General features: G+C 44.6%; 1 protein-coding gene across 3 annotated transcripts in view; it reads right to left on the reverse strand.

The window, feature by feature from the left end:
* Nucleotides 1-27036, reverse strand: part of EPB41L4A (erythrocyte membrane protein band 4.1 like 4A) — a 225738-nt gene that overhangs the window by 75707 nt on the left and 122995 nt on the right. For all 3 annotated transcript variants that reach the window (XM_084627984.1, XM_084627983.1, XM_084627985.1), the window contains exons 11-12: nucleotides 4105-4196; nucleotides 1390-1467 (exon numbers count right to left, since the gene is read on the reverse strand). In XM_084627984.1, the coding sequence (XP_084484110.1) occupies nucleotides 1390-1467; nucleotides 4105-4196 (170 nt within the window). The remainder of the gene's footprint in view (nucleotides 1-1389; nucleotides 1468-4104; nucleotides 4197-27036) is intronic.

A 27036-nucleotide genomic window follows, 5' to 3' on the forward strand; every position in this document is an offset into this window, starting at 1 on the left:
AAGTATTTCTCATTGTAAGGAGCTTTCACTCCAAATTCATACATAAGGTCACTCCAATAAAGAGAAGATTGGAAGCCCCTGTGGAGCCATATCCTTCTCTACTAAGATTTTGGCCCTCTTTTGTTAACTGAGGTTCGGGAGATGCTTAAGATGTTGAGGGTTATATGACTTACGATTTTAGGTTTGTGTTCCTGGGAGGCAGTGATAAGGATACTGTACTACATACTGTGACATTCAAACTTGGCCATGGTGTTCCATGATTATGGTATAGCATAGTACTTAAGACTTGTATTGCACTTTCTGTTGAAAGGTCTCTAAACACCTTACAAAGATGAAAAAGTGTTTTTATCTCCCTTTGACAAATGGGGAAACTGAGACTGAGGGTATGGCTACACTATAGGGATTACACTGGCATAGCTCCTTCGCCATAGCTATGCTGGCAAAACCCCACACAGCATAGGCACAATCTACATAGACAGAAGGGGTTTTTACGCCATGTAGGAACACTACTTCCCCCAAACAATGGTAGCTAGGCGGACGGAAGCATTCTTCCATTGACCTCATTGCATCTACACCGGGGGTTTGGTCAGCATAGCTCCTTTGGTCAGTGGTGTGGATTTTTCACACTCCTGACTGATGTCACCAGCCTGAGAAAAGTCAGTGGCCTGATTTCCAGAGATGGTGAATACCTGCAGCTCATAAGGAAGTTGGAGCTGCAAGTGTTCAGCACTTCTGTAAATCACACCATAACTGACTTACTGAAGGTCACACAGCATATATTTGCCAAAGCTGGGTCTAAAGCACAGGTCTTCTGGCTCCAAATCTTGTGCCCCAACCATTAGACAAGGAAACCTTAAATTCACCAAATTGGTTTGATCTATCCCTAGCTTAGCCAAAAAGCACCAGATCCTTAGCCCCACTATGGCTCATCTGTACTGCTTTGGCAACACTCTGGGCTGTAAAGCTAGTTTAACTGGCCTTCTGAGGAATGCCCATAGTTGGTAGATTTCCCTACGGCTCTCTGCCATCCCTAGTGCTAGATCTCTGCATAAGAATCCTGGCCAGGATCCTTCCATGCTCTGGTGATCCACACTTGTTGGAACAGCCCCTTCAGGCCATGGGCTAGGTGTAATTTAGAACATCCCTGAGGCTTCTCTATGCTGTGCTATGGGCTGTACTGGCCCCCAGGGATCAGGGAGCCACAAAGCAACCTTGGCCCCTGCCTCATTGCCTCCCTCCCAGTTCCTGCTTTGAGCACAGCTAAATCAGACCAGAAAATCTGGCTCTGCATCTCACACTGTTTAATCTGTGAACTGGAATGTTATGATTAACAGTTTTTCTGAGGGGAAATGATCTGAATGTAAAGATTTTAAGGTGAAATAGATTTACCTGTACCGATGTTTATAGCCTACGGATCCAAACTTGCTGAATTTTCTTGACTGAGAGCTTGACTCATTTTCTGGCATTCTACATTATTTTAAGAATAACATGACACAGTAAAATTACATACACTCAAATATATAGTAAATAAACTAATTAATGTACATGTAGAATGGTTTTAGGATGATGCAATGCTATTATAAGACAAAGTAATCTCCTCCACTCGTAACAGAAATTGTGGGCACAAATTTGCAGGTCCACAAAGGGGAAGCATGGCTCCTCTGTAAACTCCTCATCCCCATGTCATGGCAGGCGGGATCCCCATGGGTGCTCCATGGGGCTCAGAGTTCCATGAATCCATGCAGGTGAGGCTATATCTAGATGGATGGCTTCTTTCTGTGCCATCACCCTTACCCAAACCCCACAGAACATTCCTGTGCAGAGTCCTGGGAATCAACAGCTGAGCCAGCACTCATTTAAATACCAATCAATTTCCACCACGGTGACCTTGATGGGGCCTAATTAATGGATTTGAATGGGCTGGGGGAGGACTAACAAGCAAATTGGTCCATTAACACAGAATGTATAAAGCAGCACAGAAGAGGGAGGCAGGCTAGCAGAGCCAAAACCAGGAAAGGTCTCTGGGTAGCGAGATCTCTTCCCTCTCCTCAGCAAAGAACTGAGGAGAAACTGACACTATAAATAACTATTGTGTATGGATCAATAAGGTAGTGGGAAGAGCTAATGTAACTAAACTGTGCTTGAGTGTTTAACAACTGAAAGTCTTATAGTCGATGTAGACAGAACAGAAGACAGGAACAGGATGTCGCCCTGTCACAATCCCCATGAAAGTTAATGCTGAGTGAGGGCATGTCTACACTACACCAATTGGGAGCGGGGAGCCGAGAGCCCAGGGGGTGCAGCCGGGCTCCCAGCAGGGAGATCTGTGCCCGGAGTCCAGTTGGCTGCTGTGCTCTTGGCAGGGAACGGGGAGCCAAGAGCCTGAGCAGGGGGGCAGCTGGGCTCCCGACGGGGAGATCTGCGCACAGAGTCCAGTCGGCTGCCATGCTCCTGGTGGGGAGCCAAGAGCTCGGGGAAAGCCAGGCTCCCAGCAAGGAGATTTACATTCAGTGTCCAGTCAGATGCCCTGTTCCCAGAGGGGAGCGGGGAGCCAAGAAGCCCAGAGCAGAGCTGGGAGCCTGGGCAGCAGCCTGGCTGGGAGCAGGGAGCCGGAACCGCAGGGGGCAGCAGGGCTCCCTGTGGGGAGCCTGGGTGGCAGCCTGACCCAGGAGCCTGGGTGGCAGCCTGGCTTACAGCAGAGACCGGGTAGCAGCCTGGCTGGGGAGCTGGCTTTCTTGTCCATTTCATGGCTCCAGCAGAGCCCCCTTGAACATTCCTCCGCACCCCCTTAGGGGTTGCACCCCACAGTTTGGGGAACACTGGTCTACAGACAGGAACACTGTGTCGCTCTAACTACACTGATATAAGCCCTACACCTCTCATGGAGTTATTATGCCGGTGTAGTATGGCACTTATATCGGCGGGAGCAAGGCTGTAGGGTATACACTGACATAGCTTATGTGAGCTGCCTTATGTCAACCTAATGCTGCAGTGTAGACCGGGCCTGAGTCACTGTTAAATTGTGCAAGTTCCTCCTTTGTAATGTGGATTACCCTTGAGTGACACCCTGGGATCAGCAGCTGATGGGGGAAGAGGGCCGGCAGCACACCTCCCGTATTAGCTGTGCTGCATGCATCCTGGGGGAGCTGAGGAACAGGAGGCAGTGCAAAGCTACAGGGTTTTGAATGGCCCTTGCCTCCTGTTACTCCACCAAGTGCCACAGTTTTGGAGGTCCAAAGACCTTGCCACTTCTTTGGTGGTGGGACAAACCCTGCGAACTTCTATCCCATGAAAGAATGGTGAATAAATTCTGAGTGTGTGAAGTCATGGAGTTTCCTCATCTTTACATTCTGAGAACACATCTAAGGGAGCATTGTGCCCATTGTTGAGGGCATGTCAGTGTTGCAATATTATCAGGGCAGGACTTTTACAAGGGTTTGTAACACAACTGAACAAATTTGCTTCCAACTGAAACTTGCTTTGCACAGGGACATGCCCATATCATTTGAAGATGCATACATACATCTCAGGATTTGCTGTACATAGTCATGCCGTGCAACAGGGTAGCTTGTCCCTCTGAGGGCCAGGACACCTGAGGCCAACCTGCTCTGTTCAATTTATCAGACCCAGATGGGGAAGGGGCCAGGGAGCAGGGGTTCAGGTGTGCCTTATAGAGGGGCTGAGAGAGGTCAGTTGAGTGGGAACAACAGGAGGGAGGTTGGCTTCTGCAGTAGGCCTTGAAGCAGGGAGATTGGAATGAAGGGTGTATCCTCTTTTCAGCACTGTGAGAGTCAAAGGGAAAAGCCTCTAGGAGCGACAGCCCAAGGTGAAAAGAGGAAATGCTTTTTGTGTTTGATGTTTTTGCATACATTCTATAGAAGAAGAATAAAACTATGCCTGGAAAGAGACTTGGGTAGGGCATGGCTCACAGAGGAGCCTAGAATCAAGAGGGCACGAGAGTGGCTTAAGGCCACCCTAACCCATCACCCCCTGTGCTGTGAGTTTGTGCTATCCTTCTGAGAGGTGCAGCAAGAATCTCAACCAGCACATTTATCTTCTGTTGTCATAACATAGTAAAATCTTAATAACTTTACCTCCACTCACCTAAAGAACGTATGGTGCTCGACACAGCATTTCCAAAGATGTTTGCATGTGGTTTTGTTACGTGCTTCAAAAAAGAAGGATGTTTCATTGCACTGAAATAAAAAGAGACAACATTACTATGAAAGATTCTTCCTATGGAGTGGATTTTTACTTGCCGAGCTACACATGTGGCGCCTGGTTCTCCTCTCCCTTGTACCAGTGTAAATCAGGAGAAACTTCACTGAGGTCAACAACGACTTACTGGCGTATGTGAGAGGTGAAGCAGGCCCTTAAAACAGAATCACAGAAACTGAAGGAAGAAAAGAATGGTAGGTCCTTAAAATATTTTGTCACTTCTGGTTTTATGTATTATATTACTGACAAGTATTTTACTAGCAAAAACCCATATTTTTTCATATATTCTATTAGTGATGGTTTCTCAAACCACACCTTAAAAGGCCAATCAAAAGCACACATTTCCTCCCAAAATACTTTTTCATTTTATTACATTAAAATTTGTGTGAGATTACAAAACTCAATGTATCTGAAATTTCAGATAGTACAAGTAAGTAACATTTATAACATAATACTTATAAACAACCAGGTCCTGGGCAAATGACATTAGTAAAACTATATGCAAGTCTGTGACTAGGATCTTGTAAAGGCTTTATTTACTAATGCACAGAGGAAAGAACAACAGGGACCAGAGAAAAAAACATAAAGGACAGTAAGAATAAGGCAGGTGGGGTGGACTAAAGCAAAACAAAAGGACACAAAAAGGTGGGGGGAGTAAAACTGGAAATCAAGAAGACAACTGGAAGAAGTGACACAAAGAAAGAGAGAATAGGAAGAAAATTAACTAACTATAGAATGCAATGATTTGAAATATGTGGGAAAGGGAGCAGGAGACAGAAAATCTTGGAAGATAGCAACTTTGGGAAGGCTTCTACAAGCAGAAAGATGAAAAATGAATGCTCAAAACTGAACTAGCTAGAGACAGATGGAAATCAGTCAGATGGGAGATTGCTATCAGTTTCTACCATCATTGCCATACATGGTATAAAGAAGACATATGATGATGAAGGAGGAGGAGGAGAAAAGAAATTTACAAATCATAAAATACCTCAAATGAAGTGGTGTCAACAAAGGACTGAAAGGATGATCAGGTCTGTATTTTTTTTATTTTCTTTGCTTACTGAAACATCGTTCCTGGGATACATGTTACAATAGGTGGAAGTGGACCACGCACCTCGTATATATTTTTTGATATTTTGTTTTGCAAGAAATCACAAATCTGTGCCGTCTGTGCAGACCATGGGTTGTGTGTGTTACTGCTAATACCAACCTTCACTACGCATACAATGGGAACTCCATTGTCTAATAAAGTGATTCTAAACTGAGCTATAAATTTCCTTTCTGATAGACTGCATTCATAACCCAGCCTATGAAATAAATTGGTATGTACAGTAGCATGTTCAGCAAATGAATCAACTGTGCATATCTGGCACAAAAGGAATTTCAACATTAAGCGGCTAGCTAGCTAGAAGATAGGATTTAGGAGGAAAAAATTCCCCCTTTTTGTAATGCTGTCTGCCTAGGCCAAGATTTTCAAAATCTGCTCACCTAAAGCCAAGATCCTAAGCAGCGCTCTACTTGTGCCAGGGCTTGCACCACTAGGCATGGCAGTTCATCGCCCCGGAATCTCTGTGCTTGTTGCCTGAGTTATGAAAGTAAAAAAATTGCTTGAGCCCCGGAACCTATTTGCTTGAGCCCCGGCACCTCTTTCATTACAAATAAGCACTGATCCTGAGCCCTGGTCTACACTAGGACTTTAGGTCGAATTTAGCAGCATTAAATCGATGTAAACCTGCACCCGTCCACACGATGAAGCCCTTTATTTCGACTTAAAGGGCTCTTAAAATCGATTTCCTTACTCCACCCCAACAAGTGGATTAGCGCTTAAATCGGCCTTGCCGGCTCAAATTTGGGCTACTGTGGACACAATTTGACGGTATTGGCCTCCGGGAGCTATCCCAGAGTGCTCCATTGTGACTGCTCTGGACAGCACTCTCAAGTCAGATGCACTGGCCAGGTAGACAGGAAAAGAACCGCGAACTTTTGAATCTCATTTCCTGTTTGGCCAGCGTGGCAAGCTGCAGGTGACCATGAAGAGCTCATCAGCAGAGGTGACCATGATGGAGTCCCAGAATCGCAAAAGAGCTCCAGCATGGACCGAACGGGAGGTACGGGATCTGATCGCTGTATGGGGAGAGGAATCCGTGCTATCAGAACTCCGTTCCAGTTTTCGAAATGCCAAAACCTTTGTCAAAATCTCCCAGGGCATGAAGGACAGAGGCCATAACAGGGATCCGAAGCAGTGCCGCGTGAAACTGAAGGAGCTGAGGCAAGCCGACCAGAAAACCAGAGAGGCGAACGGCCACTCCGGGTCAGAGCCCCAAACATGCCACTTCTGTGATGAGCTGCATGCCATTTTAGGGGGTTCAGCCACCACTACCCCAGCCATGTTGTTTCACTCCTTCAATGGAGATGGAGGCAATACGGAAGCAGGTTTTGGGGACGAAGATGATGATGATGATGATGATGAGGTTGTAGATAGCTCACAGCAAGCAAGCGGAGAAACCGGTTTTCCTGACAGCCAGGAACAACTTCTCACCCTGGACCTGGAGCCAGTACCCCCCGAAACCCACCCAAGGCTGCCTCCTGGACCCAGCAGGCGGAGAAGGAACCTCTGGTGAGTGTACCTTTTAAAATACTATACATGGTTTAAAAGCAAGCATGTGAAAGCATTACTTTGCCCTGGCATTCGCGGCTCTCCTGGATGTACTCCCAAAGCCTTTGCAAAAGGTTTCTGGGGAGGGCAGCCTTATTGCATCCTTCATGGTAGGACACTTTACCACTCCAGGCCAGTAACACGTACTCGGGAATCATTGTACAACAAAGCATTGCAGTGTATGTTTGCTGGCGTTCAAACAACATCCGTTCTTTATCTCTCTGTGTTATCCTCAGGAGAGCGAGATATAATTCATGGTCACCTGGTTGAAATAGAGTGCTTTTCTTCATGCCTCACTCAGAGGAGCCCATTCCTGCTGGGCTGTTTGCCTGTGGCTAAACAGAAATGTTCCCCGCTATTAGCCACAGGGAGGGGGGAAGGTTGAGGGGGTAGCCACGCGGTGGGGAGAGGCAAAATGCGACCTTGTAATGAAAGCACATGTGCTATGTATGTAATGTTAACAGCAAGGTTTACCCTGAAAGAGTGTAGCCACTGTTTTATAAAATGTGTCTTTTTAAATACCGCTGTCCCTTTTTTTTTCTCCACCAGCTGCATGCGTTTCAATGATCACAGGATCTTCTCCTTCCCAGAGGCTAGAGAAGCTTAGAAAGAAAAAAAAATGCACTCGCGATGAAATGTTCTCCGAGCTCATGCTGTCCTCCCACACTGCCAGAGCACAGACGAATGCGTGGAGGCAAATAATGTCAGAGTGCAGGAAAGCACAAAATGACCGGGAGGAGAGGTGGCGGGCTGAAGAGAGTAAATGGCGGGCTGAAGAGAGTAAGTGGCGGGCTGAAGACAGGGCTGAAGCTCAAATGTGGCGGCAGCGTGATGAGAGGAGGCAGGATTCAATGCTGAGGCTGCTGGAGGACCAAACCAGTATGCTCCAGTGTATGGTTGAGCTGCAGCAAAGGCAGCTGGAGCGCAGACTGCCACTACAGCCCCTCTGTAACCAACCGCCCTCCTCCCCAAGTTCCATAGCCTCCACACCCAGATGCCCAAGAACGCGGTGGGGGGGCCACCGGCCAACCAGCTACTCCGCCACAGAGGATTGCCCAAAAAAAAGAAGGCTGGCATTCAATAAATTTTAAAGTTGTAAGCTTTTACAGTGCTGTGTGGCATTTTCCTTCCCTCCTCCACCACCCCTCCTGGGCTACCTTGGTAGTCATCCCCCTATTTGTGTGATGAATGAATAAAGAATGCATGGATGTGAAGCAACAATGACTTTATTGCCTCTGCAAGCGGTGATTGAAGGGAGGAGGGGAGGGTGGTTAGCTTACAGGGAAGTAGAGTGAACCAAGGGGCGGGGGGGTTTCATCAAGGAGAAACAAACAGAACTTTCACACCGTAGCCTGGCCAGTCATGAAACTGGTTTTCAAAGCTTCTCTGATGCGTACCGCGCCCTCCTGTGCTCTTCTAACTGCCCTGGTGTCTGGCTGCGCGTAACCAGCAGCCAGGCGATTTGCCTCAACCTCCCACCCTGCCATAAACGTCTCCCCCTTACTCTCACAGATATTGTGGAGCACACAGCAAGCAGTAATAACAGTGTGAATATTGGTTTCGCTGAGGTCTAAGCGAGTCAGTAAACTGCGCCAGCGCGCCTTTAAACGTCCAAATGCACATTCTACCACCATTCTGCACTTGCTCAGCCTGTAGTTGAACAGCTCCTGACTACTGTCCAGGCTGCCTGTGTACGGCTTCATGAGCCATGGCATTAAGGGGTAGGCTGGGTCCCCAAGGATAACTATAGGCATTTCAACATCCCCAATGGCTATTTTCTGGTCTGGGAAGAAAGTCCCTTCCTGCAGCTTTTGAAACAGACCAGAGTTCCTGAAGATGCAAGCATCATGTACCTTTCCCAGCCATCCCACGTTGATGTTGGTGAAACGTCCCTTGTGATCCACCAGAGCTTGCAGCACTATTGAAAAGTACCCCCTGCGGTTTATGTACTCGACGGCTTGATGCTCCGGTGCCAAGATAGGGATATGGGTTCCGTCTATGGCCCCACCACAGTTAGGGAATCCCATTGCAGCAAAGCCATCCACTATGACCTGCACATTTCCCAGGGTCACTACCCTTGATATCAGCAGATCTTTGATTGCGTGAGCTACCTGCATCACAGCAGCCCCAACAGTAGATTTGCCCACTCCAAATTGATTCCCAACTGACCGGTAGCTGTCTGGCGTTGCAAGCTTCCACAGGGCTATCGCCACTCGCTTCTCGACTGTGAGGGCTGCTCTCATCTTGGTATTCATGCGCCTCAGGGCAGGGGAAAGCAAGTCACAAAGTTCCATGAAAGTGCCCTTACGCATGTGAAAGTTTCGCAGCCACTGGGAATCGTCCCAGATCTGCAACACTATGCGGTCCCACCAGTCTGTGCTTGTTTCCCGAGCCCAGAATCGGCATTCCACAGCATGAACCTGCCCCATTAGCACCATGATGCATGCATTGGCAGGGCCCATGCTTTCAGAGAAATCTGTGTCCATGTCCTGATCACTCACGTGACTGCGCTGACATCGCCTCCTTGCCCGGTATCGCTTTGCCAGGTTCTGGTGCTGCATATACTGCTGGATAATGCGTGTGGTGTTTAATGTGCTCCTAATTGCCAAAGTGAGCTGAGCGGCCTCCATGCTTGCTTTGGTATGGCGTCCACACAGAAAAAAGGCGCGGAACGATTGTCTGCCGTTGCTCTGACGGAGGGAGGGGCGACTGACGACATGGCTTACAGGGTTGGCTTCAGGGAGCTAAAATCAACAAAGGGGGTGGCTTTACATCAAGGAGTATTTCAGGCAGGACTTCACAGAGGGTTCCAATAAGAAACGGTGCACCTAAGTTATTGTTCTTATTGGAACAAGGAGGCGAGCCTGGCCTCTGATTGATACATGGCTAGATTTACCTCGCTGCACCTTCTCTGTGAGCGACTGCAATGTGACTTAGAGGAATGAGTCCCCTAGACGGGGGAGTGGGGGAAGCAAATGAATACAAAACAAATCTGGTCTATTTCTTGTTTTGATCCACTCCATCGATCTTTTACATCTTTGGCTGGCAGCAGACGGTGCAGAAGGACTGCATGCCATCCACATCTCATGGCTGCTCGGCAGAAGATGGTACAGTACGACTGCTAGCCATCCTCATCTCTTGCCTGCCTGGCAGAAGATGGTACAGTACGACTGCTAGCAATCCGTATCGCCTGTCTGCTCACTATAAGACGGTTCAATAGGACTGACTGCACGACTAAAGAGAATGACCTGGTCAAGTCACTCCAAATTTAGTCCCTGCGCCCATGTCTGCCCAGGCACTCCCAGCCGACATGGCCAGGAGCACCTCGGACACGACGAGAACGGCTACCAGTCGTATTGTACCATCTGCTGCCAGAAGGCAATGGGTTGCTGCTACTGTGTAGCAATGCTGTACCGCGTCTGCCAGCACCCAGGAGACATAGGGTGACGGTTACCTGAGCGGGCTCCATGCTTGCCGTGGTATGGTGTCTGCACAGGTAACTCAGGAAAAAAGGCGCGAAACGATTGTCTGCCCTTGCTTTCACGGAGGGAGGGAGGGAACGGGGGCCTGACGATATGTACCCAGAACCACCCGCGACAATGTTTTAGCCCCATCAGGCATTGGGATCTCAACCCAGAATTCCAATGGGCAGCGGAGACTGCGGGAACTGTGGGATAGCTATCCACAGTGCAATGCTCCGGAAGTCGACTCTAGCCTCGGTACTGTGGAAGCGCTCCGCCGAGTTAATGCACTTAATGCACTTAGAGCATTTTCTGTGGGGACACACACACTCGAATACATAAAACCGATTTCTAAAAAACCGACTTCTATAAATTTGACCTTATTCCGTAGTGTAGACATACCCTAAGAACTAAATCCATATTTAAGCATCTTTGCAAATCAGGCCAAAGTGCCTAAACTCAATTGTTGTATGCAGCGTTGTTACAGCTGTGTTGGTCCCAGGATATTAGAGAGACAAGGCGGGTGAGGTAATATCTTTTATTTGGACCAACTTCTGTTGGTGAGAAAGACAAACTTTTGAGCTTACACAGAGCTCTTTCTTCAGGTCCTGAAGAAGATCCTTAAGACAGGGGTGGCAGGTTTGCACAATTTTTGGTGGTGCCCAGAACCTGCCCCGCCAAACTCCGCCCCCCACCTGCCCAAGGCTCTGGGAGGGAGTTTGGGTGGGGGAGGAGGTCTGGGGTGCAGGCCCTAGGCTGGGGCAGGGGATTGGGGTGCAGGCTCTGGGAGGGAGTTTGGGGATAGGAGGGGGTGCAAAGGGAGGGAGTGCAGGGGTGAGGGCTGTGGGGTATGGCTGCAGATGAGGGGTTTGGGGTGTGGGAGGAGCTCAGGGTGAGAGTAGGAGTGTGGGGGGTGAGGGCTCTGTCTGGCGCTGGGGGGTTTGGGGTGTTAGAGAGGCTCAGGGCTGGGGCAGAGGGTGTGTGTGGGGGGGGTGAGGGCTCTGGGGGTGTGGGTTCGGGGGTGGGGCAGGGCTGGGGATGAGTCTGGGGTGTAGGCAGGCTGCTCTGGGACAGGGGCCAGAGTGGAGGACTCCCCCCAGCCCTTTCTCTGCTGGCAGCAGCGAGCTCTGGGGGAGGAACCCCTCTTTCCTGCCCCCCCAGCAGCACACTCACCCCCACCACTGTCACTGCATGTGCTCCTAGGGCCTCCCTCAGGTCCAGGAATCTCCCTCGTGGGTGCCAGGGGGTGCTGCATGCACCTCCTCCCCTGCTGTTGCTCCTGACTGTAGCCTCACTGGGGGAGAGGGATGGGGCTGCATCCTTGCCCAGCATGGGGCAGGAGCGGTGACTGTGGCCGGCGGGGCCTCCTGTGCTGGTGGAGGGTCCCGCCGGAAAAGGGAAGGTTCTGAGATGGAAGGGCAGGCTCAGAGTCAGTCTGCCCTGGCAGTTGAGATTGGGGCGGGGAGGGGGGGCACTAGGTCTCTGAAGTAGAAGTTGCTGCAGGGAGGCAGCATGGAGCTGCACAGCAGAGGCAGGGACCCTCTGCTCCCGTGCATGGGGGCAGCAAGGGGAGGCCGGGGGACACTCATAGGAGGTGCAGGGTGGCGGCTGGGACACCCAGCCCCAAATATTGGTGGAGCTGAGCCACTGGGCTCTGAATATTGCTGATGCCAAGGCACCACGGGCCCATATAACTCGCTGCCTATGCCTTAAGAAGAGCTCTATGTAAGCTCAAAAGCTTGTCTCACCAACACAAGTTGGTCCAATAAAAGATACTACCTCACCCACCTTGTCTCTCTAAACTCAGAATAAGAAACCTACCTTTAGACACTCATGTTTGAAGATCTTGTCTACTGACATTAAAATAAGCCTTCCAGGATTATACTGATCTTTTTCAACAAACTATAAAATTCAAGACTCAAAATGAATAACCTTAAACTCTATCGGTCATCCAGTTAACTTATTAAGGGCCTAGTTCTGTCACTGTTACACTAAGCCCTGGTCTACACTACGAGTTTAGGTCACATTTAGCAGCGTTAGATCGATTTAACCCTGCACCCGTCCACACAACGAAGCCATTTACTTTGACTTAAAGGGCTGTTAAAATCTATTTATGTACTCCTCCCCCGACGAGGGGATTAGCGCTGAAATCGACCTTGCCGGGTCGAATTTTGGGGTAGTGTGGTCGCAATTCGATGGTATTGGCCTCCGGGAGCTATTCAAGAGTGCTCCATTGTGACCGCTCTGGACAGCGCTCTCAGTTCAGATGCACTGACCAGGTAGACAGGAAAAGGTCCGTGAACTTTTGAAACTCATTTCCTGTTTGGCCAGCGTGGCAAGCTACAGGTGAGTGCAGATCTCATCAGCAGAGACACACACAATCAACTGTATAAAATCGATTCCTAAAAAATTGACTTCTATAAATTCGACCTAATTTCATAGTGTAGACATAGCCTGAGTACATAGTACCTTACTACCTGAGTAGTCCCACTGATTTCTTGGGATTATTCATGTAGTAAATTATCGCTCAGTATGAGTGACAGACTCAGGTCCTAAAAGAGTTTCCTCAATAATCTGATAACATATACAAGTGTTTATAAATGGAATTCTACCATTTTTAGTAGCTAGTTTTATAAAATGGATGCCTGCACATACGGCATGATGTGTGTGCGTGCATGTAGAGGCCATTCAGGTTTCTCACATTTTTCATTTAAAACAACTATGATTTGCAAACAAACCTGTAAATCATGAACTAATCTAGTGCATTCCCCAGAATCCAAAATCTCACTCCTAACAAATAAATTGATTACATCCCTTATTAAATGCTGTTGGGCAGTTCATGAAAGTTACAAATTACTTGCTTGAAAGCCTTCCTTCAAACATGAAACAAGCAATAAACAATAATAATAATGGGGGGTTACACCGATGATTGGAATAATTAACTAATGTTTCATTCTCTCACAATGACAAAAACATAAGGGATATACCTGAGCCACTTCATTCTTGTAGAGATTTTATTTATATTTTTCCACTGCAGAAGATTACACCGATGGCTGGGATATTGAGGTGAAATTACCAAAGACTGAATATGTCCCCAGATAAGCTGCAGGCTTTACCCAGAAGGACCTTTTTTCCTAAAGACATTACAGCAAAAGAGGGGCCTGCAATAGGAATCATCACCATTGCAAGTACTGGAAACTGGGAGATGCAACTCTTTCATCTAAAGAGACTGATTTGCTGCAGAGTATAGATGATACTTATATTTGCAATAGGCTGACCAGATGTCCTGATTTTATAGGGACAATCACAATATTTGGGGCTTTTTCTTATATAGGCTCTTATTACCCCCCCACTCCCATCCCGATTTTTCACACTTGCTATCTGGTCACCCTAATTTGCAACAATATATAGCTTCAATTAATAAAAAAACACAATCTCAGATATTGCTGGGGTCTGGGGGCTATTGAATTCCAAATCTACCGTGCTGGACATACAACAGGAGAATCACGCAACATGTGAATCTCTGGCAATCAGGAGCAAGATTCCACCTACTGCAAAATACAATTCACTCTTACTGTGTATGACAAATCCAGAGCTAGGATTTTTAATCACATTTTTAATGTCAAGTTTTTTTTTTAAAAGTGAAACAAGAGAAGCAGATTTTAGGATGTTATGACTGCATCTACATTAAAATGTATAGACCAGAGTCTCAGCTGGTATAAATTGACAGACTGGTCAGACCCTATGGGACTGTGGCAGTCAACATAACATATAGTAACCCTTAGGCTACACTAATTTATGACAGGGACTATTTTGGCCCCCAGCCAGACCAGGTTAATAGAAGCAGAAAAGTGATTTACAGCAACTTCTCCTTCTCCCCACTCTTGTGAGATGAATAGAGTGTAAACTCAGTACAGGTGAAGATCTGGCCACATATACATTGCCACTCTGCTTCAGTAAGATGAACAATAGCAGAATATACATATTTGGAAGCAGTAGCTGAGAGCAAAACATTATTCTTTGCCAAGTTAGACACATATCTGGAGATTATCATTTGTTTCCTCCAACAGAAAATATTCTTAAGGGTTTTGTTTTTTTTTAATACATTTACCTAATGCATACCAATCCCAGCTTATGCAATCGAGACTGTATTATGGGTCACACAAGGTCACGTCATCTCTACAGTCAAGAAGATAATTATCTTAAAGTACATCATACAACTCAAGTAGCAAAATAATAATAAACCTGTGCTATTACTGCATAAGCACTTCAAGATTTTAAATACCTTAGCCTCGTAAAGAAACAATACAAAAACTTTACTAAACAATAACTAACAAAAGGCTAAAAAATAAACCTGAAAAATAAGCCACCCCTTCAGGTTTGCAAAGGAATTTTATTCCACTGCACTTTAAACAGAAGGCTGTTTAGTGGTGACTCACCTATTAACCACTACACAACTCTTACTGCTACAAGTAGCAGATAGTTGAGTGGGTACGCGGGGAAAAAAAGACAAGCACAAAACTCTGTAGTTAGTGGATCAAATTCTCTGCACTTGTTTACACTCACACCACCCCATTGGTTTCAATGAGTGTAAACTGACCCACTGTTTGTAATTCTTAAGTAACATGAACAAATTGCTCTATTTTTTTGGATAGGATTTTAAGTTAAATTTGCAGCTAGCGTGAGAAGGCCAGATATTCTGCCCTGGTTCTGTCTCTTTTATGCCACAGATGAGGCAGAAAAGAGATGAAGTTCTTCACAGTCTCCTTTGGTCTTAACGATCTTTAGCAGTTTAGTATCGTCTGCAAACTTTGCCACCTCACTATTTACCCCTTTCTCCAGATCATTTATGAATAAGTTGAATAGGACTGGTCCTAGGACTGACCTTTGGGGAACACCACTAGTTATCCCTCTCCATACTGAAAATTTACCATTTATTCCTACCCTTTGTTCCCTGCCTTTTAACCAGTTCTCAATCCATGTAAGGATCTTCCCTCTTATCCCATGACAACTTAATTTATGTAAGAGCCTTTGGTGAGGGACCTTGTCAAAGGCTTTCTGGAAATCTAAGCACACTATGTCCACTGGATCCCCCCAGTCCCATAGGGTCTGACCCCTTCAAAGAACTCTAATAGATTACTAAGACATGATTTCCCTTTACAGAAACCATGTTGACTTTTGCCCAACAATTTATGTTCTTCTATGTGTCTGACAATTTTATTCTTAACTATTGTTTCAACTAATTTTCCTGGTACTGACGTTAGACTTACCAGTCTGTAATTGTCGGGATCACCTCTAGAGCCCTTTTTAAATATTGGCGTTACATTAGCTATCTTCCAGTCATTGGGTACAAAAGCTGATTTAAAGGACAGGTTACAAACCATAGCTAATAGTTCCACAATTTCACATTTGAGTTCTTTCAGAACTCTTGGGTGAATGCCATCTGGTCCCGGTGACATGTTACTGTTACGTTTATCAATTAATTCCAAAACCTCCTCTAATGACACTTCAAACTGTGACAATTTCTCAGATTTATCACCTACAAAGGACAGCTCAGGTTTGGGAATCTCCCTAACATCCTCAGCCATGAAGACTGAATCAAATAATTCATTTAGTTTCTCTGCAATGACTTTATTGTCTTTAAGTGCTCCTTTTGTATCTCGATCATCCAGGGGCCCCACTGGTTGTATAGCAGGCTTCCTGCTTCTGATGTACTTAAAAACCATTTTATTACCTTTTGAGTTTTTGGCTAGCTGTTCTTCAAACTCCTTTTTGGCTTTATTACATTTTTACACTTAATTTGACAGTGTTTATGCTCCTTTCTATTTACCTCACTAGGATTTGACTTCCACTTTTTAAAAGATGCCTTTTTATCTCTCACTGCTTCTTTTACATAGTTATTAAGCCACGGTGGCTCTTTTTTAGATCTTTTACTGTGCTTTTTAATTTGGGGTATACATTTATGTTGAGCCTCTATTATGGTGTCTTTGAAAAGTGTCCATGCAGCTTGCAGGCATTTCACTCTAGTCACTGTACCTTTTAATTTCTGTTTAACTAACCTTCTCATTTTTGCATAGTTCCCCTTTCTGAAATTAAATGCCACAGTGTTGGGCTGCTGAGATGTTCTTCCCACCACAGGAATGTTAAATGTTATTTTTTATTATCACTATTTCCAAGCGGTGTTATTGTAGTTACCCCTGGGACCAGATCCTGTGCTCCACTCAGGACTAAACTGAGAATTGCCTCTCCCCTTGTGGGTTCCTGTACCAGCTGCTCCAAGAAGCAGTCATTTAAAGTATCGAGAAATTTTGTCTCTGCATTTCATCCTGAGGTGACATGTACCCACTCAATATCGGGATAATTGAAATCCCCCACTATTACCAAGTTTTTTATTTTGATAGCCTCTCTAATCTCCCTTAGCATTTCATAGTCACTATCACTGTCCTGGTCAGGTGATCAATAATAGATCCCTACTGTTATATTCTTGTTAGAGCATGGAATTACTATCCATAGAGATTCTATGGAACAGGTGGATTCATTTAAGATTTTTACTTCATTTGAGTCTACATTTTCTTTCACATTGTCAGTATGAAACATTTTGAGTTTTCATTTTGAAATGACTTTGTTTTGTTTGTTTTAAATTGTGGGTTATATTATAATGCAACAAAAAATTAGAATAAAATAAAATGTTTCAATTTTCTCAAAACAAAACATTTTGATCAATCTGAAACAATGGGTTTTTTCAGAATTTTCTTTTGCAGAGAATTTGGATATTTTCAGATTTCGTTCGGATTAAAAACTAATCAAAATTTCAAAATTCCTTTGCAAAATGGAATTTCCATCCTCTGCACAGCTCTAGTTTCAAGAAGGGAAATAGTGAAAAAGTATAGTAAGATATTCTGCATGTATAAATACTTCTCACATGCACTATTCATAGAACCTGTCAAAGACCTGCTACAGTCAAGATTTAAGGGTACCTTCTCCTGTAAGTGGATTTAATTCACTCAAATACACAAGCCACTCCCACATACCACACCCAAATAAAAGCGGTTGGAAGAAAGAACAAAGCTGGGGTGTATGTATACTGAACAAACATCCCAACCTGGCCAGAGCAGATACATACTCTCTTTGCAGTTGCCGTCCCAGAGTCTAAGATTCCTGCACGCTGGTCTAAAAACATTATTTGCCATGAATCATAGAATATCAGGGTTGGAAGGGACCAATCTCCAACAAAATCATCCCAGCCAAGTCTTTGTCAAGCCTGACAAAGAGTATAAAGGGAAGAGTATAAAAATATTGCTCGGGCATGTAGGAATGATATCAGGAGGGCCAAATCGCACCTGGAGCTGCAGCTAGCCAGAGATGTCAAGAGTAACAAGAAGGGTTTCTTCAGGTATGTTGGCAACAAGAAGAAAGCCAAGGAAAGTGTGGGCCCCTTACTGAATGAGGGAGGCAACCTAGTGACAGAGGATGTGGAAAAAGCTAATGTACTCAATGCTTTTTTTGCCTCTGTTTTCACTAACAAGGTCAGCTCCCAGACTGCTGCGCTGGGAATCACAAAATTGGGAAGAGATGGCCAGCCCTCTGTGGAGATAGAGGTGGTTAGGGACTATTTAGAAAAGCTGGACGTGCACAAGTCCATGGGGCCGGACGAGTTGCATCCGAGAGTGCTGAAGGAATTGGCGGCTGTGATTGCAGAGCCATTGGCCATTATCTTTGAAAACTCGTGGCGAACCGGGGAAGTCCCGGATGACTGGAAAAACGCTAATGTAGTGCCAATCTTTAAAAAAGGGAAGAAGGAGGATCCTGGGAACTACAGGCCAGTCAGCCTCACCTCAGTCCCTGGAAAAATCATGAAGCAGGTCCTCAAAGAATCAATCCTGAAGCACTTGCATGAGAGGAAAGTGATCAGGAACAGCCAGCATGGATTCACCAAGGGAAGGTCATGCCTGACTAATCTAATAGCCTTTTATGATGAGATTACTGGTTCTGTGGATGAAGGGAAAGCAGTGGATGTATTGTTTCTTGACTTTAGCAAAGCTTTTGACACGGTCTCCCACAGTATTCTTGTCAGCAAGTTAAGGAAGTATGGGCTGGATGAATGCACTATAAGATGGGTAGAAAGCTGGCTAGATTGTCGGGCTCAATGGGTAGTGATCAATGGCTCCATGTCTAGTTGGCAGCCGGTGTCAAGTGGAGTGCCCCAGGGGTCGGTCCTGGGGCCGGTTTTGTTCAATATCTTCATAAATGATCTGGAGGATGGTGTGGATTGCACTCTCAGCAAATTTGCGGATGATACTAAACTGGGAGGAGTGGTAGATATGCTGGAGGGGAGGGATAGGATACAGAAGGACCTAGACAAATTGGAGGATTGGGCCAAAAGAAATCTGATGAGGTTCAATAAGGATAAGTGCAGGGTCCTGCACTTAGGACGGAAGAACCCAATGCACAGCTACAGACTAGGGACCGAATGGCTAGGCAGCAGTTCTGCGGAAAAGGACCTAGGGGTGACAGTGGACGAGAAGCTGGATATGAGTCAGCAGTGTGCCCTTGTTGCCAAGAAGGCCAATGGCATTTTGGGATGTATAAGTAGGGGCATTGCCAGCAGATCGAGGGACGTGATCGTTCCCCTCTATTCGACATTGGTGAGGCCTCATCTGGAGTACTGTGTCCAGTTTTGGGCCCCACACTTCAAGAAGGATGTGGATAAATTGGAGAGAGTCCAGCGAAGGGCAACAAAAATGATTAGGGGACTGGAACACATGAGTTATGAGGAGAGGCTGAGGGAGCTGGGATTGTTTAGCCTGCAGAAGAGAAGAATGAGGGGGGATTTGGTAGCTGCTTTCAACTACCTGAAAGGGGGTTCCAAAGAGGATGGCTCTAAACTGTTCTCAATGGTAGCAGACGACAGAATGAGGAGTAATGGTCTCAAGTTGCAGTGGGGGAGGTTTAGATTGGATATTAGGAAAAACTTTTTCACTAAGAGGGTGGTGAAACACTGGAATGCGTTACCTAGGGAGGTGGTAGAATCTCCTTCCTTAGAGGTTTTTAAGGTCAGGCTTGACAAAGCCCTGGCTGGGATGATTTAACTGGGAATTGGTCCTGCTTCGAGCAGGGGGTTGGACTAGATGACCTTCTGGGGTCCCTTCCAACCCTGATATTCTATGATTCTATGATTCTATGACCTTAAAAACCTCTAAGGAAGAAGATTCCACCACGTCCCCAGGTAATCCATTCCAGCGCTTCACCACCCTCCTAGTGAAAAAGTTTTTCCTAATATCCAACCTAAACCTCCCCCACTGCAACTTGAGACCATTACTCCTTGTTCTGTCATCTGGTACATCCAAGAACAGCCTAGATCCATCCTCTTTGGAACCCCCTTCCAGGTAGTTGAAAGCAGCTATCAAATCCCAACTCATTCTTCTCTTCTGCAGACTAAATAATCCCAGTTCCGTCAGCTTCTCCTCATAAGTCATGTGCTCCAGCCCCCTAATCATTTTTGTTGCCCTCTGCTAGACTCTTTCCAATTTTTCCACATCCTTTTTGTAGTGTGGGGCCCAAAATTGGACACAGTACTCCAGATGAGGCCTCACCAAAGCCAAATAGAGGGGAATGATCATGTCCCTCGATCTGCTGGCAATGCCTCTACTTATACAGCCCAAAATGTCGTTAGCCTTCTTGGCAACAAGGGCACACTGTTGACTCATATCCAGCTTCTCGTCCACTGTAACCCTAAGTCCTTGTCTGCAGAATTGCTCCTAGCCACTCGGTCCCTAGTCTGTAGCAGTGCATGGGATTCTTCTGTCCTTAACTGCAGGACTCTGCATTTGTCCTTGTTGAACCTCATCAGATTTCTTTTGGCCCAATCCTCTAATTTGTCTAGGTCCCTCTGTATCCTACCCTTACCCTCCAGCGGATCTACCTCTCCTCCCAATTTAGTGTCGTCTGCAGACTTGCTGAGGGTGCAATCCACACCATCCCCCAGATCATTAATGAAGATATTGAACAAAACCGGCCCCAGGAACGACGCTTGGGGCACTCCACTTAATACCGGCTGCCAACTAGATATGGAGCCATTGATCACTACCTGTTGAGCCCGACGATCTAGCCAGCTGTCTATCCACCTTACAGTCCATTCATCCAGCCCATACTTCTTTAACTTGCTGGCAAAAATACATGCCCACTGGATACATGTAACCACAATCTTTTTCCATTCCTTGGCCCATTCCTTCAGCCCCTTTCTGTAGTGGCCTATGCATCACTAGTGTGGAACCCAGTTCTGTCACATTCAGGAATTGCAGTGTCCTCTGTGCACCCACTGAACAGTTACCCATTCACATGGAGTGTAACCACAATGATTCTGCTGCACTGGGGGACTTTTTGTGTCCATCTATGTTCCTGGGTGAATTTCAACAAAAGTGCACACAGCTGACATTTACCCTAATGAGGATTGCACACAGCAACAATCAGACCCTGTAGTTTTCCCAAGGGGAGCTCAACCAAAATATACTTGTTTATCATCAGAATTTGTCTTAACTTTGCATAATGACAGGTTTCAGAGTAACAGCCGTGTTAGTCTGTATTCACAAAAAGAAAAGGAGTACTTGTGGCACCTTAGAGACTAACCAATTTATTTGAGCATAAGCTTTCGTGAGCTACAGCTCACTTCATCGGATCCACAGTATGCATCCGATGAAGTGAGCTGTAGCTCACGAAAGCTTATGCTCAAATAAATTGGTTAGTCTCTAAGGTGCCACAAGTACTCCTTTTCTTTTTGTCTTAACTTTATTTGTCTTACCTAGAGACTTTTTCTTTGCAATCTATAAATGGGAAAGGCTCACTCCTTCACGCTGCTATTTAAAGCTTTCATGGAATGCTTAACACATGCTCTTACTTCTGAGCATAGTTCAAGTTGAGGGACAATGTTATATTGATCCAGTGACTAACGTCACTGCAAGAAAATTTCTGCCAGCTGATCAAAGTAATTGGTCTCTTATGCAATGGTAAGCCAGAGACAGTGAAATACTATTTTTGCCATTTTTTAAAAGCACGAGAAAAAATAATGGAGAAAGTGTAATGGAGAAAAAAATTAAAAGATACAGGATATAAATTAGGTGTACATTAAATCCAATTACCTTATAGTAATATTAGTACACAGCAGAAATGGGTTTACAGAAATAGAACAAACAAGTCATAATTATACAAGTGGTTTTCAGGGAAGAGAACTGCTGAAGCACTACAGATCTCAGTATAAGAGACAGAGAAGGTGAAGCTCTTAATTTCATTATAAATGCAGCAACAGTAAATATTTTGTGCTTGTTGAAACACTGAGTTTATGAAAAGCCAAATGATGTAAACAGGCTCACTAGCATCAATGATAAATAATTTTCCCTGACACAAAAACTCCATATTGTAATCTTTAACCAGCCTGAGGACAGTGCTCTGTATATTTGGGCTGAAATCTGTCAATCCATCTAGGGATTTAGATGTCCATTTCCATTAATTTTAATGTCCATTAATTTTAATGGGAATTGGGCATCCAAATCCTTTAGGCAGCTCTGAAAATCTCAACCTTAATTTTCATTTGCCTTAAGGAGAAACTGAAAACAAGCAAGGCTTTCCATTAAGCAACTGTTAACATGCAGCACCACTGCACGAAGTACTAAAAGCAACAAAGAGACTATTCTCCCTACATTGGTATATCTGTGAAAAGTGGGTTTGATTGCTTTTAATTTACATCTGCCAATAGTTGAAAATATAAATTAAAGCCTAAAATTATAACTATGTTTACAGACTTTCCACTGTGATATTAAAACTGTGTTCTACATAAAGCATTTAATATATTCAAGAACAGTTTGTTGTTATTATTATTATAGGGCATTAATTCATTTACTTCATTATGGACTACATCATCAAACAGTAATGGGAACAAAATAGAAAATGGTTTTACAAAAGGTAGATTGTGCCAGACGAACCTTATCATCGTCTTGAGAAGATAACTGATTTTTTAGACAAAGGAAATGCAGTAGCTCTAATCTGCCTGGATTTCAGTAGGGTATTTGATACAGTTTAACATGGGAAATTATTAGTTAAATTGGAGAAGATGGGGATTAATGTGAAAATAGAAAGGTGGATAAGGAACTGGTTAAAGGGAGACTACAAGGAGTCATACTGAAAGGTGAACTGTCAGTCTGGAGGGAGGTTACTGAAGGAGTTCCTCAGGGATCAGTCTTGGGACCAATCTTATTTAACATTTTAATTCATGACTTTGGCACAAGAAGTGGGAGCATGCTAATAAAATTTGCAGATGACATAAAGTTGGGAGTTATTGCCAATACGGAGGAGGACAGGAATATAATACAAGACAATAGAAATGGGATGAAATCTAATAGTGCAAAGTGCAAGGTCATGCACTTAGGGGACTAATAACAAGAATTTTTGCTATGAGCTGGGGACTTATCAGTTGGAAGCAACAGACGAGGAGAAAGATCTGGGGGTATTGGTTGATCACAGGATAACTATGAGCTGCCAAAATGATTTGGCCATGAAAAAGGCTAAAGCAATCCTAGGATGCATCAGACAAGGTATTTCCAGTAGAGATAAGGAAGTGTTACTGCACTCATACAAGGCACTGGTGAGACCTCAGCTGGAATACTATGTGCAATTCTGGTCTCCCCCATTTAAAAAGATGAATTCAAACTGGAAGAGGTGCAGAGAAGAGCTACTAGGATGATCAGAAGAATGAAAAACCTACCTTATGAGAGGAGACTCAAGGGGGCTGGCTTGTTTAACCTAACAAAACAAAGGCTGAGGGGAGATATGGTTGCTCTCTAATAATACATCAGAGAGATAAACACCAGGGAGGGAGAGGAGTTATTTAAGTTAAGTGCCAATGATGACACAAACACAAATGGATATAAACTGGCCATCAACAATTTTAGGCTTGAAATTAGATGAAGGTTTCTAACCATCAGAGGAGTGAAGTTCTGGATCAGCCTTCCAAGGGAAACAGCGGGGTCAAAAAACCTAACTGGCTTCAAGATGGAGCTTGATACATTTATGGAGGGGATGGCATGATGAGAGTGACTACAATGCCACGTGGCCCATCTGCAACTGCTACTAGCAAGGTTTCAGAGCAGCAGCCGTGTTAGTCTGTATTCACAAAAAGAAAAGGAGTACTTGTGGGACCTTAGAGACTAACCAATTTATTCAATGAAGTGAGCTGTAGCTCACGAAAGCTTATGCTCAAATAAATTGGTTAGTCTCTAAGGTGCCACAAGTACTCCTTTTCTTTTTGCTACTAGCAAAAATCCCCAACAGCCAGAGATGGAGCAGTAGATGGGGAGGGCTCTGAGTTACTCCAGAGAAATCTTGCCAAGGTGTCTGACTGGTGGGACTTCCAATATGCTCAGGGTTCGACTGATTGCCATATTTGGGGTCAGGAAGGAATTTCCCCCAGGTCAGACTGGCAGAAATCCTGTTGTTTTTTTTTCACCTTCCTCTGCAGCATGGGGCATGAGTCACCTGCTGGTTTAAACTAGGTAAATGGTGGAGTCTCTGTAACTTGAAGTCTTTAATCATGATTTGGGTACTTCAGTAACTGAAGCAGAGGTTAGGGGTCTATTACAGTAGAGGGTGAGTGAAATTCTGCAGCTGCAATGTGCAGGAGGTCAAACTAGATGATCACAATGGTCCCTTCTGGCCTTAAAGTCTATGAGAATCCCCTATGCTGTAAAGTCCTACCTAAGAGACAGGAAATTCTCATTTGTAGAATTTCGCCATCATCATCGTTCTGTCAAGGGGAGTTAAGAGAGCTCCATTTAATTAACATCCATCTCTCAAAAAAAAAAAAACCCACAAAATCTAGAGACAAAGAATCAGCACCAATTACTTTTAACTCTGTATTTATGTCAATATTCTGGCAACAATTTAAATTTTTTCTTTATTTTTAATATAAAAAATTAACATAGTGTTTGTGAAAGGTGCAAAACTGGTGGCTCCAAGACTGAACTTCTCTGTTCACAAAACAGACTACAGCAACTTAAAAAAAGAAATCCAAGGCAGCCATTCAGCAAGCAAGGTATTTAAGCACATATCCAATGAAGCGTGTGAGGAGCCCCATGAGGTATGCATTCATGATTACAAGTACTGATAGTCACAGTGTTGTGCCTCAATGTATCATTTGAGAAGTAAACAGACAAAATACTGAACCTAAATAAGTCAGGAATATTGTCTATGGTAATTCAAATGTTTAAAGTTAGGCATGTGTTTGTTGCTGAATTGGGGTCTCAGTTCACTATGGGCCTGATCCAAAGCCCTGTAAAGTCAATGGAAGTCTTTCCTTTGACTCAAATAGACAGTTGATCTGGTCCTACAATGCACCATTTGTGATGGTGTTGTTTGTACTATCAACATTCTTAGCCCATTCATTCACTTAGGCAATAATTCATGACTGATAAGTTAGAGCCTTATCCTGCAAACCCTTATTCATGTGATGAATCCTCGTTTATGTGAGTAGCCACAATGAACTGAACTGATACTCAAGTAAGGGGTTTCAGGATTCGATGCTAATGTAGAACTCCCCATTATTTCACACACTTCAGCATTTGGCTGTAAAATTTCATCATTTCTTAGACTGTATAAGAGCATAAAAACATCCAATTATCACCATTCCTTGTTCGCATTTGTGTTTTAGGCATATCACTTCAATTTGTGTTTCAAGGATCCAGTATGAACACCCGCAGACACCACCATGCACACACCCATACATTCCCTAGTCCAAAAAGGAAAAGCAGCTGTCAAGAGAGTACTAACCCAGAGTTCATATGGTTTGTTTGCTTGAACGTTTTAGAAAAGCAGACTGAAATTACTGTACCTATAATGCTAATGCTAATTGTCAGTATCTTTCTGGTAATTGAGGTGCCTGGGAATGAATGCAATATTCCAGGTGTGGTCACACTATATCTGTAAGGAGAAGGAATAGTCCCTTCCTCCTCCAGGGTAGGATGTCTCCCAGAATGTAGCACAATGCAGAAATGGCATTTTTTGCACCCATATCATATTGCAAATTCTTGTCTCAGTTTTCCTGTGATATCACATGGTGCTGGCATTTATTCCAGGATATAAAGGGAATAAAAGAAATTTGGGAATATCCTATAATAATATGATGTTGGAATTTAGGAGCAGGCAAGCCACACTGGCCAGCTCTGCTTATCTGTGTGTGTAACTGCATAAATCAGCATTATGATGATATAGAATCAGAAAGATAAGACAACTGACACAATTATCTATTTCATCAACCAATCTCCTTTGTAGTAACAAAAAACCATATGTTTCAGGAGTAGCAGCCGTGTTAGTCTGTATTCGCAAAAAGAAAAGGAGTACTTGTGGCACCTTAGAGACTAACAAATTTATTTGAGCATAAGCTTTCGTGAGCTACAGCTCACTTCATCGGATGCATTCAGTGGAAAATACAGTGGGGAGATATATATACACAGAGAACATGAAACAATGGGTGTTATCATACACACTGTAAGGAGAGTGATCACTTAAGCTGAGCTAATACCAGCAGGAGAGCGGGGGCTGGGGGGGGGGGAAAGAGAGAAAACCTTTTGTAGTGATAATCAAGGTGGGCCATTTCCAGCAGTTGACAAGAACGTCTGAGGAACGGGAGGGGGGAGGCGGGGGGGGGGAATAAACATGGGGAAATAGTTTTATTTTGTGTAATGACCCATCCACTCCCAGTCTCTATTCAAACCTAAGTTAATTGTATCCAGTTTGCAAATTAATTCCAATTCAGCAGTCTCTCATTGGAGTCTGTTCTTGAAGTCTTTTTGTTGTAATATTGTGACTTTTATGTCTGTAATCGAATGACCAGAGAGATTGAAGTGTTCTCCGACTGGTTTTTGAATGTTATAATTCTTGACATCTGATTTGTGTCCATTTATTCTTTTACGTAGAGACTGTCCAGTTTGACCAATGTACATGGCAGAGGGGCATTGCTGGCACATGATGGCATATATCACATTGGTAGATGTGCAGGTGAATGAGCCTCTGATGGTCTGGCTGATGTGATTAGGCCCTATGATGGTGTCCCCTGAATAGATATGTGGACACAGTTGGCAACGGGCTTTGTTGCAAGGATAGGTTCCTGGGTTAGTGGTTCTGTTGTGTGGTATGTGGTTGCTGGTGAGTATTTGCTTCAGGTTGGGGGGCTGTCTGTAAGCAAGGACTGGCCTGTCTCCCAAGATCTGTGAGAGTGATGGGTCGTCCTTCAGGATAAGTTGTAGATCCTTGATGATGCGTTGGAGAGGTTTTAGTTGGGGGCTGAAGGTGATGGCTAGTGGCGTTCTGTTATTTTCTTTGTTGGGCCTGTCCTGTAGTAGGTGACTTCTGGGTACTCTTCTCCCCACTGTATTTTCCACTGAATGCATCTGATGAAATGAGCTGTAGCTCACAAAAGCTTATGCTCAAATAAATTTGTTAGTCTCTACGGTGCCACAAGTACTCCTTTTCTTTTTTTGAAAAAAACATTGTATCAAAAACAGGAAGGTGGATATGTTGGGACATTCTGGCATCTCCCTATACTGTCAGAATACAGAGTATTGCAATAGCACCTCAAAGAAGCATTAGTTGCAGTGCAGATTTTAACGATCTTTCACACCCTTGTTCTTGCTGTTCTCTTAAACAGTTTTCTAAAAA

This window comes from Lepidochelys olivacea, assembly GCF_965140295.1.
Source record: "Lepidochelys olivacea isolate rLepOli2 genome assembly, chromosome: 5".
Taxonomy (NCBI): domain Eukaryota; kingdom Metazoa; phylum Chordata; order Testudines; family Cheloniidae; genus Lepidochelys; species Lepidochelys olivacea.